The sequence below is a fragment of the Telmatherina bonti genome (assembly GCF_933228915.1).
Source record: "Telmatherina bonti genome assembly, chromosome: 14".
In the NCBI taxonomy this organism is placed as follows: Eukaryota; Metazoa; Chordata; class Actinopteri; order Atheriniformes; family Telmatherinidae; genus Telmatherina; species Telmatherina bonti.
In genome coordinates, this window is record NC_136612.1 from 10,604,364 (window position 1) to 10,619,907 (window position 15,544).

Genomic DNA, 15,544 nt, shown 5'->3' on the forward strand with positions numbered 1-15,544 from the left:
GAGACGACGCCACTATTGCAAATTTGTGACTTTGCAACAATCTAATTCATGATTGGTTGATCTTTTTGCATCCAACTGTTCTCTGTTGTAAGGTTGTTTATTACAGCACAGCGCATTTAGGATTGTAAAATTGTAAAATAATTCAGTTCCTGCATGCGTAAAGATCAAACTTCATGTGAAATAAAATAAATAAATAAAATCTATAATCTGTTCTTTACATCATTGTCACCATCTAGCATGTGATGGGCCACCCACGTGTTTTATTAGCGTGTGTGAAAAACTTCATGATTCAAACGATGTAAATGACGGGAGATGGCGCTGCGAGCTGAAAGAGTGAAAATAATTTGTGATTCTGCAGCAGGGAGCTGTTACAAAAATCAAAGTAGTGTGTATGCAGAAGGAACGTTTGTAACGTTTGCACCCTTTGTCTTTTTCTGGATGTTGCCCAACACCCGGTTATCAGTATATCAGATGCATTCAAGTGCATCCTGTGAAATAATGTGCAGTTTTCATGTCTGTCACTAATTTCCACCATCCACAGCCATGCATGTCAGATTAACTGCTATGATTAACTGATCACTGATCACATGCACGTTGCTTTGGCTAAAAGCGTCTGCAAATGACTGTAGAATAGATCATTTAGCTCATGTTGAACAAACCAGCTACAACTCTACTTACTTTGACTCTCCCTAGTTGGACCTTGAACTTCAAGCAAAGACTTACATCATGTGATTAAACAACAATCAAAGAAACTTCGTGGTAAATTTGTTAAACAGGGAAAAACCACCTCTGAAACTGGTGACAGAGTCGTGATTTTGTTTTCATTTTCCTGTTTGGTTTTACTTAAATATAATGATTATTCTTGATGATTGTTTTAAGCCTGAACACGAACATCTGTTTTTCTCTTTAAAGCCAAACAAATTTAGTTTTTATTGAAACTTAGGTTGGTTTTAATATATTTCTGATTGTTTGGCTTGTTTTTCATTGGCCACTGTTACATGATGTTTTTATTTGGAAACGATTATTCAGATTTTAATCATTCAAAATTAAAATTTCTCTTTGCATTTAAATGGAAATAATTGTTCTGAATTAAGGTTTACATGGAAAACACATGAAATGGCCTTTATTACATTGTGTTTAAGATGCGGAGGTTGGGAAGGTGTCTGATTGGATGGGGTGGATTTAACATTTATATCTATCTGATGAAAACAAATTCCAGTTCCTGCTTTTTTTCCTTCTGGATACAACATGGAAAACTATAATAAAAACCATTTTCACTTTAATTTTGCTGATGGTTTTTAAGGAGCAACTTGAAATGAGCTTCACTTTCATCACTTGGGCAACCGCGGTATTGGCTTTCTCCTTTTTCGTCCTCATCTTTTTCTTCTTCTGGTGTTTTTGGACGATTGTAAACCACCTTGTAGTGGGTGCATTAGCGCCTCCAGCCAGTGTCAAAACATGGACATGAACTCTGAACTCAGCACTGCCCACTAGTGGATGAGCTGACTTAACAACTATGATTTGGTAAAAGATGCATGGAGGTACGAGGACATATGACAGCGTTTGAGACGGGCGTAAAGATTTAGGAAGCATAAGCAGACCTTTACAACAAAAACAGAATTTTAGTGTTTTTGTCTTTTTACAGAAGAACAAGGTGCACCGCATCGTATCAGTACTACACAGATATAAGGGCTGAGACGATATGCTTTTGTCCCGATTCGATTCCGATTTTTTTTTGGGTGCCTTTTCGATTTAAATAGCGATTCTCACAGTTCTTCGATATTGCTGATTTTTGTAGATTAAAAGCAAAAAAAAAAATGTATAAAACTTTTTTTTTGGTCGTCATTTTCCTTGATTTCAATTGGGAAAACCAGCACAGAAGCCAGACTATCATTCTGCTGCTATAATGCCCAAGATTACAAGTTAAAAGATCAATAAAAATGACAAAAATTTTGTAATGGATTATATTTATTTATTTTGAAAAATTTTTTTGATTTTTTTTTTTTAAACAAAAAATAGATTTTAAAATTGCGGAGCAAAAAATTCCCTATTTTCGATTTTTCGATTCGATTTTCCCACCCCTAACAGATATACAATATGAATCATGAAGAAAAAGAAAATTAAGAAGAAGATAAAATCATCCATGTGATCTCAACGTCCCAACCAACTTCTCTGCCTCCATCTTAACAGTACACACACACACACACACACACACACACACGTACAGACTGGTACTCACTGTAGCCGTGGTCTCATCAGCTTCCACCTTGGACAATGATAATCAGTAATAAACAGCAGGACTTGGCAATATTTGCCCAAAATGGTAAAAAAATTAAATACTTATGGAAGTAGGATGGGTGTGTATTGAAGCCTCATTGTCAGTCCAGTCAATTCCCCAGTTAGATACTCAAGCAATGGTACCCAACTTCAGAAAGGAGCTCTCATTACCCCTTCACACCTGCACTGATTCCCTGTACCTCTACGTGACAGTCGGTTCATCCTCCATCCAGTTACAAACTGCTGAAATAAAACTCTGGATTTCATGGAGAATTCGTCTCTTTACCACAGCATGATGTGATCACTTCTCTTTTCCAGGCTACATCTACAGTCGAGGTGGACATGGAGAGGGCCGAGAAGCTGCAGGTCACCCGAGCGGACTTCATGGGATCCCTCAACAACGACATAAAACCAGTTCGTAGCTCTTGTTGCCAGAGATTATGTGAAAGGTAAGAAGTTGAGAGAGAGAGAAGGTAGAACAGGTTTGTTAACATTTTGTCATTCTCTACCAGGCGTTTGGTACAAACCAGGAAGATTATTCCAGCTACATCATGAACGGGATCATTAAATGGGGCGATCCAGTCACCCATGTTCTGGATGACGGCGAGTTGCTTGTACAGCAGACCAAGAACAGCGATCGTACACCACTGGTTGCCGTGTTGCTGGAGGGTAAGAGTACAACCAATCATTTATAAACTACTCCATCCATCCGTCCATTTTCTTAACCGCTTAGTCCAATTCAGGGTTGTGTGAAGTTGGAGTCTATCCCAGCAATCATTGGGTGAGAGGCGGGGACACTTTGGACAGGTTGGCCGTCCATCGCAGGGCTTATAAACTTTCTCTCCTTTAATGTGACGTATAAGCTGGATTGTTCAGTTAAAAACAAACAAATCTTCTGATTTAATCACTGCATTCAGTCTTTTTGTTTTAACACCAGACTCTGATTAACCCCAAATAAGCCGTTGTTCGTAGAGCGCTTATAGCTAGGGTGACCAGATCTTCTCTCACCAAATGTGGGACATAGACGATGAAGATGTGGGACAATGTGTGATTCCACTCTTTCATGACAAAGTTTTAAAAAAAAACAAAAAAACTTTCTATTCTGCTCTTTGGTAATAAAATTACTATCCAAACATAACCAATCTGTTACTATATATATTTTTTTTATTGAAATTCAAGTTCTCTGACAAAGGGAAACAGTAAAAGCTTGCATACTATTTCCTTGTTCCTTTCACGTTATCAAGAATGAAACAGAATTAGCAGTCGAGGCTTTATCAGGAACATGTCTATCGACTGGGAAGCCTTCCTCTGAGTAGCGTGGTTTTTTTTGTGATTCTCGGATTTTTGGTGCCGCTTCACATCATATTCTCCGCCGTGTGACATGAAAAAATTACTCTGACAAACATCACAAAATACCCTCACAGTCTCCTGGAACAAGTTCAACCTAGGAATATGTTTTCCCAGTCTTTGTTGTAACAACACTTTCTTTTCTTCTTCACTGCGGTTGTCTCCCTGTCCTCCATGATGGTGTATTTTTCTATTTATTTATTTTTGTTAGTTGGTGCCCCAATGCATCCTAGATGTGCATTAAGTCCCGCCTCCTAGTTTGATTGACATGAGTGTAACTAAAATCAGCAGGCGGCGTGATGTGACAGCCGTCAAATATTTTGCCACACACAATTAGTAAAAGCCTGAAGACTGAATGTTGTTATTAAATCCAAAGAAGTTTTTTAAAAAGTATTTTTTTTTCGTGTGTCCACACTGAATTGACTAATTCATTGTACTTTTTTATTTTCTACATTTTCCCCGAGAAAATTTGTCTGTTTTTTACCTGAATCGTGTAAGTTATAAACCACATTAAAGGTGGGAAACTCTTCTGTAAAGACTTTGCCTTTTAACAGGGGTCTACTGGTGTAAATCCAGTGTGGGAGTAGAATCAGGTGGAAAGACAACGTAAAGCAGAAAAACAAGCCAACAGTAAATTGTAGCCCTTCGTTCTGCACACAGGTCCACCCCACAGTGGAAAGACGGCCTTGGCAGCTAAAATTGCGGAGGACTCCCAGTTCCCCTTCATTAAGATTTGCTCTCCAGACAAGATGATTGGAAGCTCTGAGATCTCCAAGTGCCAGGCAATCAAAAAGGTACATGTTGCATTGTCTTTGTTTTGTCTGTTTGTGTGCAAGTTTCAACCCATTAATGCCTCCTTGTCCTCCTTTTCAGGTCTTTGATGATGCTTATAAGTCCCAGCTCAGCTGTGTGGTTGTAGACGACATTGAGCGTCTGCTGGACTACGTCCCCATCGGTCCTCGTTTCTCCAACCTGGTTCTACAGGCTCTGCTGGTGCTGCTAAAGAAACCCCCACCCAAGGTTAGAGCTGATTGGCTGGGATGAGACGCACTGCACACATAATGTAAATGTAAAACTTTTATACTCCAGATGGAGGGATGACAGGAATCCATTTCCAACATGGCGAGGCCAGGAGCCGCCATGTTTGGAAGTAAAACTGTTAACTCAAGATAACGTACACAAGTTTTCCTAGAGCAAACTAAAATTTTCATGCCTTTCTTAAAGGTGCAGTGTAGCACAAATGAAAGTGTTTCTGTTGGTGTCTCATCACTCTATTAAAATAATTATGTTTTTATTAGCTTAGAATTTATATCTACTTTCTGTGGATCTATATACATCGCAGCTGCCATATTTGTGCCTCCATTTTTACTACGGTATCTCTGAATGGACAAAGAACTGTGTGTGAACAGAACATCCTCCAACTTTATTTGATAGGTGCTAGAGCGTCATTTCGGATGAGTAATGCGATAAAACCACTTGCAGATGAAAACATGTTTATGTCTGGAAGAGTTTTGGCCACTGATGGCCACCGTCCACTTACAACTTGCTATGACCATCTTTACTACTACATGTCAGCAAGTCTTACACACAGGGTGTTTCTCAAATTTATTACAGTCACTCAGATAACTGGAGACTGGAATAAGGAACAATAATTGAAAACGTGCTAAATTATAATTCAGCGATAAAAGACACTGTCATTTAGTTGAGTTAAAGGAAAAAACAAACAAATTGGTCCTGGACTAATTAGAGCATCGTACACAGGCTGTAAGCGCACTTGGGTGTGTGCAGACGACGTAGAACACTTCGTTGCCAGTCTGTGCTCTTGGAACACTTTGAAGTGTGCAGACACTGAATTGAAAAACACCCACTAACTTCAACATAATATGGATTCTTCCCAGTAGCTACAATGAGCAATAAAATTAGCTGCTAACATAAAAATGCTGATTTTCAAGCTCGCCGTCATCGTCTTGTGATCTTGACTCAAGCAAAATCACAAATTCAAGGTGTCAAATTGCAGGTGGTAATTTTAAGAAAAGAAGCTTCATTCATCATGATATCTTAAATTATCAGATTCATGATGTCAAAGTAAGAAGATCAACTCTTGATCTGGAGACAGAAATCAAAAAACAGCTACAGAAAACTGTAGCTGACTTTTTTGTGTGTTTTTGAGTTCAAACCTCATTAAATTTCCTGACTGTCTCTCACAATATTGTGAGAATTTTATGTTAACACAAGCATCTATATTAAAAACTGTCTTCCTGGTGTATTCTGCTGCAATCTCCAGACTCATGATGTGAAACAAAACCACCGTGACGTTTGTCACGGCTGGTACTGACACCACGGCTGGCAGTAATTTGACATTTGTTTTCTTTGGGGTTTAGATGATGAGATCAATGCCACTCTTGTTCCTGCGTCGTAAACAAGAAGCTACAGCCAGTTAATCAATTAGCTTAGCCTAGCATGTACTGTATACTGCAAACAGAGTCCAACAGCAAGTCTGTGTCTCTGCAAAAACACAGAATTCACCTACAAGCCCCCTGATGCCTGAAGAAGACGTCTCAGAGATGCTGGTTTCAGACAAAGCCAAGGCAGATGTGTCCTGAGTAGCAGGGAAGTGGACGAAGCAGGACATTCAGCCGCTAGTGCTTCCAGACTAACATTAAAGGGGGGGGGGGGGGGGGGGGTTGGTGCCAGCAGCTTTGTTGTAGAGGCACATTCATGAGAAATGAAAACAAATACAGGAAGGCAAAATTGTCTGTAAGCATAATAGCATGCAGTCTGGTTGTTTTGAGTGTTCTCGCCAGTTGTGAACCTCAAATCAGAACCTTAAAACTTCCACTTCAGTTCCCGGACAGGCTTTAGGTATTGGTTGCACCGGCAGGTCCTCTCTGGTCTGGCTATTATCTGAAAGAAAAAACAAAAACTTAATGAAGTTTTTGGTGGATTCTGTTCACCATTGTAGCACATATATCATCTATATAACATCTTCCTCCAAAATATGGCCAAATTCAGATTTTTAATAAGACATAACTTTGCTGTCGATGCATTAATGTATCAAATGAACATGCTAATTCCACAGATAAATCTTTTGTACCAACAGCCCCAGGTTTTTCGGCTTTTAACAGCACTGTTAAAGACTGTATATCTTTAAATTACAGTTTTAAGACTGGTGGTGCATCTCTTTATTGGGTCAGACTGGAAAACTGAGCCACAATTGGTTCCACATCTTGAATCATGTAAAATCACCCCAAAAGAAAGAATGCCTCCAGCTTTGCCCTCAATAGGGAGGGACACAAGGGGGTCCAAGCCTGCTGTCAGAGTGGTACTGGCCTACCCTGGACCCCCTAGAACCACCCTCTTACCATTCAGACATAATAAGACTGCAAACTACAGACAACAAAAGTACTGTTTAAACAGAGCTGTTAATTGTGTTGGGAACAATTCTCTTGATATGAAAGACCTTCTCAAGCTGATCCTTATACCTCAACAGTTTATCTATTGCCCTGAAAATTATATGAGTTCCATTTTTTGCTAATAACCACTACATGGGTAGGACTCCCCAGTATCATTCTCATTCTTTAAATCTATGAATAATCATAGATGTAGTAACATCTTACTGGTTTTATAAAGCCTCTTCTTTCCTCCTGCAGGGCCGTAAGCTGCTCATCATTGGCACCACTAGCAGGAAGGATGTCCTGCAGGAGATGGAGATGCTGGACGCCTTCAGCACCACCATCCACATTCCCAACATCTCTACTGGGGAGCAGCTGGTTGATGCCTTAGAGGTAAAATATAAGCAACATTGATATTCATGGTAGCTAAAAATGTACACACATTTGAAATGTGAGCATTTTTAAGCAGAAAAAAGTCAGTTGTGCACCGAATTAAGGACACAGAGCAAAAGGCTGTGAATTTTATTTAAAAATTCTTTTACAAAGACCTCATACTCAATCACATATGTACGTAGCCTTCAAAGACCCACAAACCTGTAAATTGACGCTCATGAAAAAATGTCAGTACCTTAAGAATAATCATTGGGATGTTTTTGCCCAAGGCTTTGACGATGGCTAAAAATGTCCACCTCTCTGCTGCTTATGTTGTGTTTTTAGCTGCTTGGGAGTTTCACTGACAAAGAGCGAGCCAGCATCGCACAGCAGCTGAAAGGGAAGCGAGTCTGGATCGGCATCAAGAAACTCCTCGTCCTTATCGAGATGTCGCTGCAGGTATGAAACCTTCAAACTGAACCTTTCATGAACAATGTCATGGAAAAACAATAATTACATTTCATAGATGGACAGAGGCTAAAACTCCTTTTCTAAACTACATTTATGATTATCAGGAAAAATAGGGGGGATCCATTGAGATATCCCACCAGACTCATATGACTGGCTGTTTGAATGACTCAACCCCCAGTCAGAGGTGGCGTTGTATCAATAATTACTAAAGTAGAAGATAAGACACACAGCAAGTCAGCATCGGTTTCTACCACAGCAGAGCAAAACATGCAGCTGCATCAGATCCCTGCTGTCTTGGCTTGACCATTTATTTATCATAACTTTTACAAACCAACAATGCCCTTTGCTTTGTGCTTCCTGTATCAAGTCCGCTTGAAGCAAACCGAAATCTGTTATTGTAGGCAGTCAGCTTTTTTTAAAAAATCAGTTTGCCCAATCAGAGTTCCCTAAACAAGGCAGACTTTCTGAGCAAACAAAGATTTCATCACAAAAAAGGCTGATATGAATGCACCTTAAGCTGTCTTTCAATACTGTCCTGAGCCTTGTTGTAAGGCTTTACATTATGATGTAATGTAATGTTTTACAATGTTTGTAATGTTTATGTTTTTAAAAAAAGGTATTTCTTTTTTCAAAGGTAATTGGCTCTTAAAATAGTAAACACTATTTTGCTTTCATTGTAAAAGAAAACAAAAGCAGACTCAAATTTGAAAAATGGATTAATAGATTATCACTAAAATTTGTTATGTATGTATAGTTTCAACCTATCAGCTAAGCTGAACTAGCTAGATAAGATTTAGCTGAATTTTTTGGTCTCTGCCATTCAGAAGGGTATTTTCCTGATACAAATGTCTGTGATTTTCTAAAACCAAACCTCAAAGTTGATCAATTTAAAATTGCTAACTTGTCTTGGCCTAACTTAATCTCCTTTTCCAATCAATATGCTAAATGACTGCAGCTAATGTTTTGGGAAGATAAAGTATACTAATCCTTCAATTTTCAAATAGATTGCAAATTAGGGTTTCATAACTTACTAATTTTCTTACAGTTTGTAAAATGAAAGAAAGTTTAAATATTTGTGTGACATGGAAGAAGGTGACATTGTAACATCATGTTTGTGATGCTAACAAAATGCTAAATAATACTGAACCATCACAAGGACACAAATGATGTTGCTGGGCTATTTCTAGTCTTGCTACAAGAACAAAAATGCACTTTTTCTTAAAAGTTATTATTTGTAAGGCTTTTCACTCCTTTTTTTCTAACTCTGCTTCATTTTACAATGTGTAGATGGATCCGGACTACAGAGTGACCAAGTTCCTGTCTCTGCTCAGAGATGAGGGAGCGTAAGTAAAACACCTCTGAACTAATATATCTTGCATTATCATAAGCCTCAATCAGCTTCAACCCTCCTCTTTTACTCTCATCCCCCTTCTTTTCATGTGTCTCATTTGTTTTTACTAAGAAAAAACAATGTTTAGCTGTTTTCATACATGAAACATGACTCAGCAATAATTATTGCCCTAACAGAGATGATACAAGTGCCCCCCTCTTAACAACTGCTAACCCAAATGGCTTCATTTTGCCGTCACCAGGTTGAATGAAGGCGACCAAATCCGAATTTAGGCTGTTGCTGTGTTGCTCTTGCTGTGTACTGGTAAGGTCAACAACAAAGTAATGAGACTGGAGCCTGCAGATGATGGCGTAGTTAGCATTAGCATGTTAGCTCTTAGCTATTAGCTCTTAGCTATTAGATTAGCATTCCTACGTTTTTATTTTCTTTTCTGTTGAAGAACGTTGAATACATTTATACCTTATTTTATTAAATTAACTTACAAAAGATAAAAAAGATACATGTTTTTTTTATTTAGGGTTTACAAGCATTAACTTATGTTAGCTAACAAACAGTGTCAGTCATGAACCAGACTAACTCTGAACCAGTGAAAGTAGAGAGAATTAAAGTGTTATTTATATTCAATTAAATTATTCTTACAAAATAATACCCTTAAAGCTACCCCTTACCTTTTCCATTTTTCATATCCATGTTTTATTTGCTGCATTATTGTGTTTAATAGTGGTACACTTTATGTTAGCTTATAATCATTCACATTATGTTCAATGACATGGCAAATGGCATTTTTATTTCATGGAAGTATTACATTTTTACTCTCTAATCATGGTTAATTTTCAAAGCACATACATTTCTAAGTGGCATATTTTAGCTTTTATATTATCATTGTAACTTGCAGTCTTGCTCTTACTGGGTTATTTTTCAGTAACTTCAAATGGCTTTACTTAACAGAACATAAATAAAGGAGGATCAATTTCTTAAAAAATTAGATAATATGGACTTCCTTGTTTTGACACTGGTTGGTTACAGTAATGCACTACTATAAAAATGTTTACAACCATCCAAAAACACTAGAAGTCGAACAATAAAACCACAAAGAGACCTTTTACTGTCCTCAACTTTGGTGGTTTCTGCACTGATATTTTCCTGTTCAACTTCTTCTGTGGTTTGTTCATTACGCTGGTTGTGTGTCACCTATACAGCTCAGCACTGCCCCTGCAATTTCTGTTGGTATAGCTTTGTTTTCTGCATCAGGTGACAGATAGCTAAGGTCCTTGAAAACGGACCAAATCGCACATATAATGATGCAGGAGACAGACCTAACTGTCCATCTACGTATCTGTCTTCTGTGTACAGCACAAATGCACTGTACCTTACCATATATCACAATGCAGGGCATTTAGACATTAAAATTATGTGTATGCAAACCAGTTCAGCCAATCGTTTCCTCAGGCACAGACAGAAACAACTGATTATTGGTGCAAACTAATCAAGGTTAACTCAAAGTCTTAAAGGGGCAGAAGCGAGGTAATACAGAAGGAAGCGGTTGGAGTAACCAGAGTTATTTGTGACTTATTCCTCGTGTGTTTTAGCCCATTTTTACCGGCTTGTCGTGCTTTTTAAGATCCCTGCGAGTGTTTTACTGAGGCTTGCTGACTCTGTTAACAAGTGTCCTACAGGAGGGATCAGAACACTGCTCCTTCAACCTTTCTTGTTTTCCAGTGATCGCAGTTTCTACGAGTAGGAGCTGGCAGAACCAAGGAAGCATCTCAGCATCAAATCACTCGTGGGACACGATGAAGAGGAGGAGGAGAAGAGGAAGAAGAAGGCCTCCATTTGCTGTCTAGTCACTCATCAGTCTATCTCTCTATATACACACCTGGTCCAAGTGTAGAACAGATACACTCTTTATCTGAGCATGTTTCCGCAGACTAAATGTCACGTCCTTCCCATTCATCATCATCATCACCATCATTAACTACACTTATTGACATATCACAGCAGACTATTGGAAGTGGTACTGTTAAAAACTGTTATCTGTAAAGAAACTGCAATAGATGATTGTAAAAAGTGTTGTTTTGTGCATTGTGTGTAGAAATATTTATTAAAAAAAAAAAGCAGCTTATGTTTTTAGACCTATTTGTTGTATTTGTTGCGTTTCCTTCGTCCCGCTGAAGCTAATTATCGTCGTGCATCCTTTCGAGCAGTATAAATGGAACAAAAATGTTGAAGCAATCTCAATATTAAGACATGTATCTAAAAAGAGGCTTTTAGTGAATGTGCAGTGGCTGTAAAAAGAAGCTGTTTCATGTGTAAATGTAATCCCTTTAAATAAGTATGATCATGGTCTGTAAATAGTATATATAGGCTAAATACAGTATATCATCAGAGTAAAGATATTTCATACTTGATCAGTATGATCTTCCTCCCTGTGGCTCTGCAGATGTTGACTTTATCAGATTATTGTACTAGTGGAAGTAAATATTGGATTGTTGGCCCGTCTGTCTGTGTTGCAAACAGTACATTGGTTGGGACTCGTATCGGCTAGTGTGGGAAACCAAATGCTGCATGTGTTTAGTGCGTGTGAGTGTGTGTGCCCGACTGAAAGTGTGTGTGTTTTATTGTGTGTATCTGAGTCAGATTTAAGCATCTGGTGGTCAGTTTGTGGGTTTCTCTTGTTTTTTTTTTTTCTCAAGACAGGTGTTCAGTGCTAAATAAAATTCAAAAGTTCCTGTTTTTGTTCTGAACATTGACGATGTGTGTACGTGTGTGTGTAAATATGTGTCAGTGTGCAGATATAATATTGCAATAAAAACAAAAAAGCACACATGCACAACAAAATGAATATTTGATGTGTTGTCTGATCCATGCAGTCCGGGTTTGGCTTTGACTTCGGCTCCACCTCTTCATGCACACGGCTTGTCTTCACTGTGAACGTTTTCTGGAATGAAGAATCATCTAAAATAACTATCATTCTGTCACAATAAAGAAACACAAGTCTAATCAGAAAAACTTGTAAGAAAAAGATTGTAGACCAGGAGGTTGTAAAGAGAAACAAGGAAGGACAAAGTTTATGTAAATAATGTTAGAATAACCTACAATTCCTTCATTAAATTAAAAAAAAAAAAACAAAAAAAAAAAATTTATCAGGAAGGATGATTTATTAACAAACCATGATGACAAAAGGACTATAAAATGCCTGTAAGAAGAAATATTACTTTTAAAATTAAGAGCAATAGAGGCTGAAAACAGAAATAAAATGTATAATAAGAAGAAATGATTAAAAAAAAAAAAAAAAGTACTTTGGTGCCTTTAGGCTGGCTTATACTGATCTGTGTCAGGTCAGTCAGGCTGTAACTCAGGGATCCTCAATCCTGATCCTCAATGGTCTGTGTCATGCCATGTGTCCCTACTGCAACACACCTGACTCGGATTAAGACAAGCTCCACGTGCTCCAATCAGGTGTGTTGCAGCAGGAACACTTGGCAAGCCTGCAGGACAGCAGCCCTCGAGGACCATGATCAAGGATCCCTGCATCAACCACTAAATGTAGGTTCAATTCCAGCTTCAGTAGAATAGGAGTTGCGTGGAGGCATTGTTGACCAGTTTGCCCAGCCTGTCGAGTCCTGGGCGGAGCCACCGTGACGTCACCCCTAGGTTTCTGAAGAGCTGAATTGAAGCTCAGTTCCTACCATTGCCATCTTGGCAAGGGAATGCGTGTCGTCTCGCCCGGAAAATACAAATATGGACAAAGAGGTGGAGCTGAGAGGGGGGCTGTGCGTGTCATGGTGGATGATTGACATCGAGCGAACTCCAAGCTTTTTGTAGCAAAGAGCTAACCGAGCTAACCTGGAGATAACAGGAGATAACCAGCTAACGGAGGTAAGGGGGCTAAAGCTAAGTCACGTTGTTAACCGGCTAAAAACCACGGTTGTTCTACGTTCTTCTTAGTTGAAGCAGGAGATCAGGTACCTGTCAATCAAAAGGACACGCCCCTAAATATGTCGAATTTTGAGATTAAATTACTTTTAAATGGGCGAGTTAGAAAAAAATTCACTCCCCCCACAGCTGTCATGAAGGTAAACCTGACCTATTAAAGCTAAAATGGATTTTTGTACCAAGCTGTAAACATGTTTATTTCTGCTGTAAACATGTTTATTCCTGCTGTGAAGTTGGTCTTTTTAACATGGAAGTCTATGGGGATTCGCTCTGTTTTGGAGCCCCTAGTGGATGAAGGGGGAACTGCAGTTTTATACACTTCCACATAGGCTTCACTTTTAAGCCTGGGAGGAGGGGGGGTTATGGGCTCAATACAAAAGTCACAAAGATTTTGCTGCTATAAATCTAATTTGTGCAAATTATTTCAGTTTGCATTTAAAAATTAAGTTTTGTCATCCTGCCAAAAAACAAAGAAAAAAAATCAGTTCGTGAAAGGGCTAACAGGTTTTACTGGTTGGAAAAACAGATTTGTATTTGGTTGTTTTGGAAACATCCTGTCCACAGATGTACAGAACTGCATATGAGACCGTAACGTTGTGGTTGTGAATGCTTGTTGTTATACCTCAATCTGATTGGATGGTGACTAATCAAACTGACCAATCAGAGAGCAGACGGCTTCCTGTGTTTCTGCACCACTGCAACATCTTAAAGGGAAGTAGATATATTTTAAAGACAGATGATGGCGCGACTCCGTCTCAGAGCGAATTTGATAACCTGATAATGCTCAGTCAGCACCTCAAGCAGGAGGTGCTGGGAAGTCTCTCTCTTTCGGCTCCATCCGGTTGCTCAGCTCAATTTTCTCCTTCTGGCCTCCAAGCAGCTACTCTTACAACAGTGCAGGTTCATGTCTGAGAGTTCCACGTTCCCCTATGGGGCCCATCAGGGTTAAATTTGTGCTGCAGAGAAGAGCCCCACATAGGTTTCCCACAATTTCCACAATGGCCTCACCTCTGTTTCCGTCCATGGGTTTCAGTTTGGTTCTGACTGGATTTCAGTCGGGGCCCAACTTGACACCCCATGCCCACTTAGCCCACCTACATCCCTTATGGGGCTCATGCAGCCTACATGTAACTGAAACCACGTGGGACCTGCAAAGTTAACCCAGTTCAAGCCCTTGCCCACCCAGTACCCACATAGCCAACCTTAAAGACACTTTACACAACTTTTGCCATTTTCTCCATCATGCACCCCCCTATCGACGGCTAATTCAGCATCGATCCTATATCCTACCTGACCTGTTATCTCTCTCCAGCCATCAGGAGACGATCTTACAATCTCTTGTTTTGTCTCTTTCTCTCTTTTAATCTTCTTGAGTTTCTTTGCTGAATCAGCGACGTTATGTGTTCAAAACAGCCAGTTCCTTATTATAGCGTGAAGCGAAACGTCACGTCGCGTCACTGGATGTGAAAGTTGTATAATCTCAGTTTCTCAGCCTCGGGATGCTGCTGGGCAGCTGCAGCTTTAGAAATGCACATGATAGATGTCACTAAAGAAGTCCGCAACACGGAGCTTTAAAGTCAAACTTACGTAGTAATGTGTCTTTAACACTCATGGACCCCACATGGACATGCTGGCTGGCTCTAAGCTGCACAAAGCGTGTGTGTTCTGCACAACGCTGAAATGGCCGTAAATGTAAATTTTACTGTTTACAGTCTCTGATCTCGGCCTCAGAAAGTCTTTTTTTAACCATCATTGAGATGAACACACACTTTGCTATCCATCAGTTACATGTTGTATTTTCTGTTGAATCTGTCGGGTAACGGCTGATATCAGCTGGATTAGAGGGTTGCTAACTGTTTTATTTATTTATTTATTTGTTTATTTGATGTTTTTTTGCTGTTGAAGAGGAAAATTCTTTGTAATGATATTCTATCTTAAGTCTCCTTTAATATGGGCCGACTATTGAACCACTAAACAGGAATTTGTTATAAAGTCAAAGTTCACACAATCAACTGTCCGATCTGTTACCGTGTCCTGACACTGAGACTGGGTGTGTGAAGGCTTTAAACTGGGTAATGTTGGTGGAAATGTACAGGCATTTCTTTAAAATCCTGGATAAGTGAGTTCCTGAAAAAAACAGGCAGAATTTCCAACTCTGCTCAGCCTTTTGTACCTTTCTGGCTGCGATCTGCGAGATTTGATGCTAAATGTATGAAAAAGCATTTCCCAGGTTCCCACTAGAACAGAATGACAAATATCATAACCAAATACATAAATCACAAGTTGGATGGGCTCTGTTTGCTTGTCACGGCACTGACAAAACATTAAAGTTTGCTATGTATCATACAACAAAACAGTGAAAGTGTTTGAACTCCAGCTGCAGGACTTGGTGCTTTCC

At 39.2% G+C, this 15,544-nt stretch overlaps 1 protein-coding gene across 2 annotated transcripts in view; it reads left to right on the top strand.

The window, feature by feature from the left end:
- nsfa (N-ethylmaleimide-sensitive factor a) overlaps positions 1–10,951 on the top strand; it is a gene marked incomplete at both ends in the record, with an annotated part of 21,801 nt that extends 10,850 nt beyond the window's left edge. Inside the window, 8 exons of one of the 2 annotated variants that reach the window (XM_079252965.1) lie at positions 2,596–2,691; positions 2,790–2,946; positions 4,285–4,418; positions 4,498–4,644; positions 7,275–7,409; positions 7,734–7,847; positions 9,147–9,202; positions 10,930–10,951. In XM_079252965.1, the coding sequence (XP_079109091.1) occupies positions 2,596–2,691; positions 2,790–2,946; positions 4,285–4,418; positions 4,498–4,644; positions 7,275–7,409; positions 7,734–7,847; positions 9,147–9,202; positions 10,930–10,951 (861 nt within the window). Of the gene's footprint in view, positions 1–2,595; positions 2,692–2,789; positions 2,947–4,284; positions 4,419–4,497; positions 4,645–7,274; positions 7,410–7,733; positions 7,848–9,146; positions 9,203–9,451; positions 9,483–10,929 lie in introns of those variants that run through there. The other variant, XM_079252964.1, reaches the window with a different exon arrangement.
- Between the last annotated feature and the right edge of the window lie 4,593 nt (positions 10,952–15,544).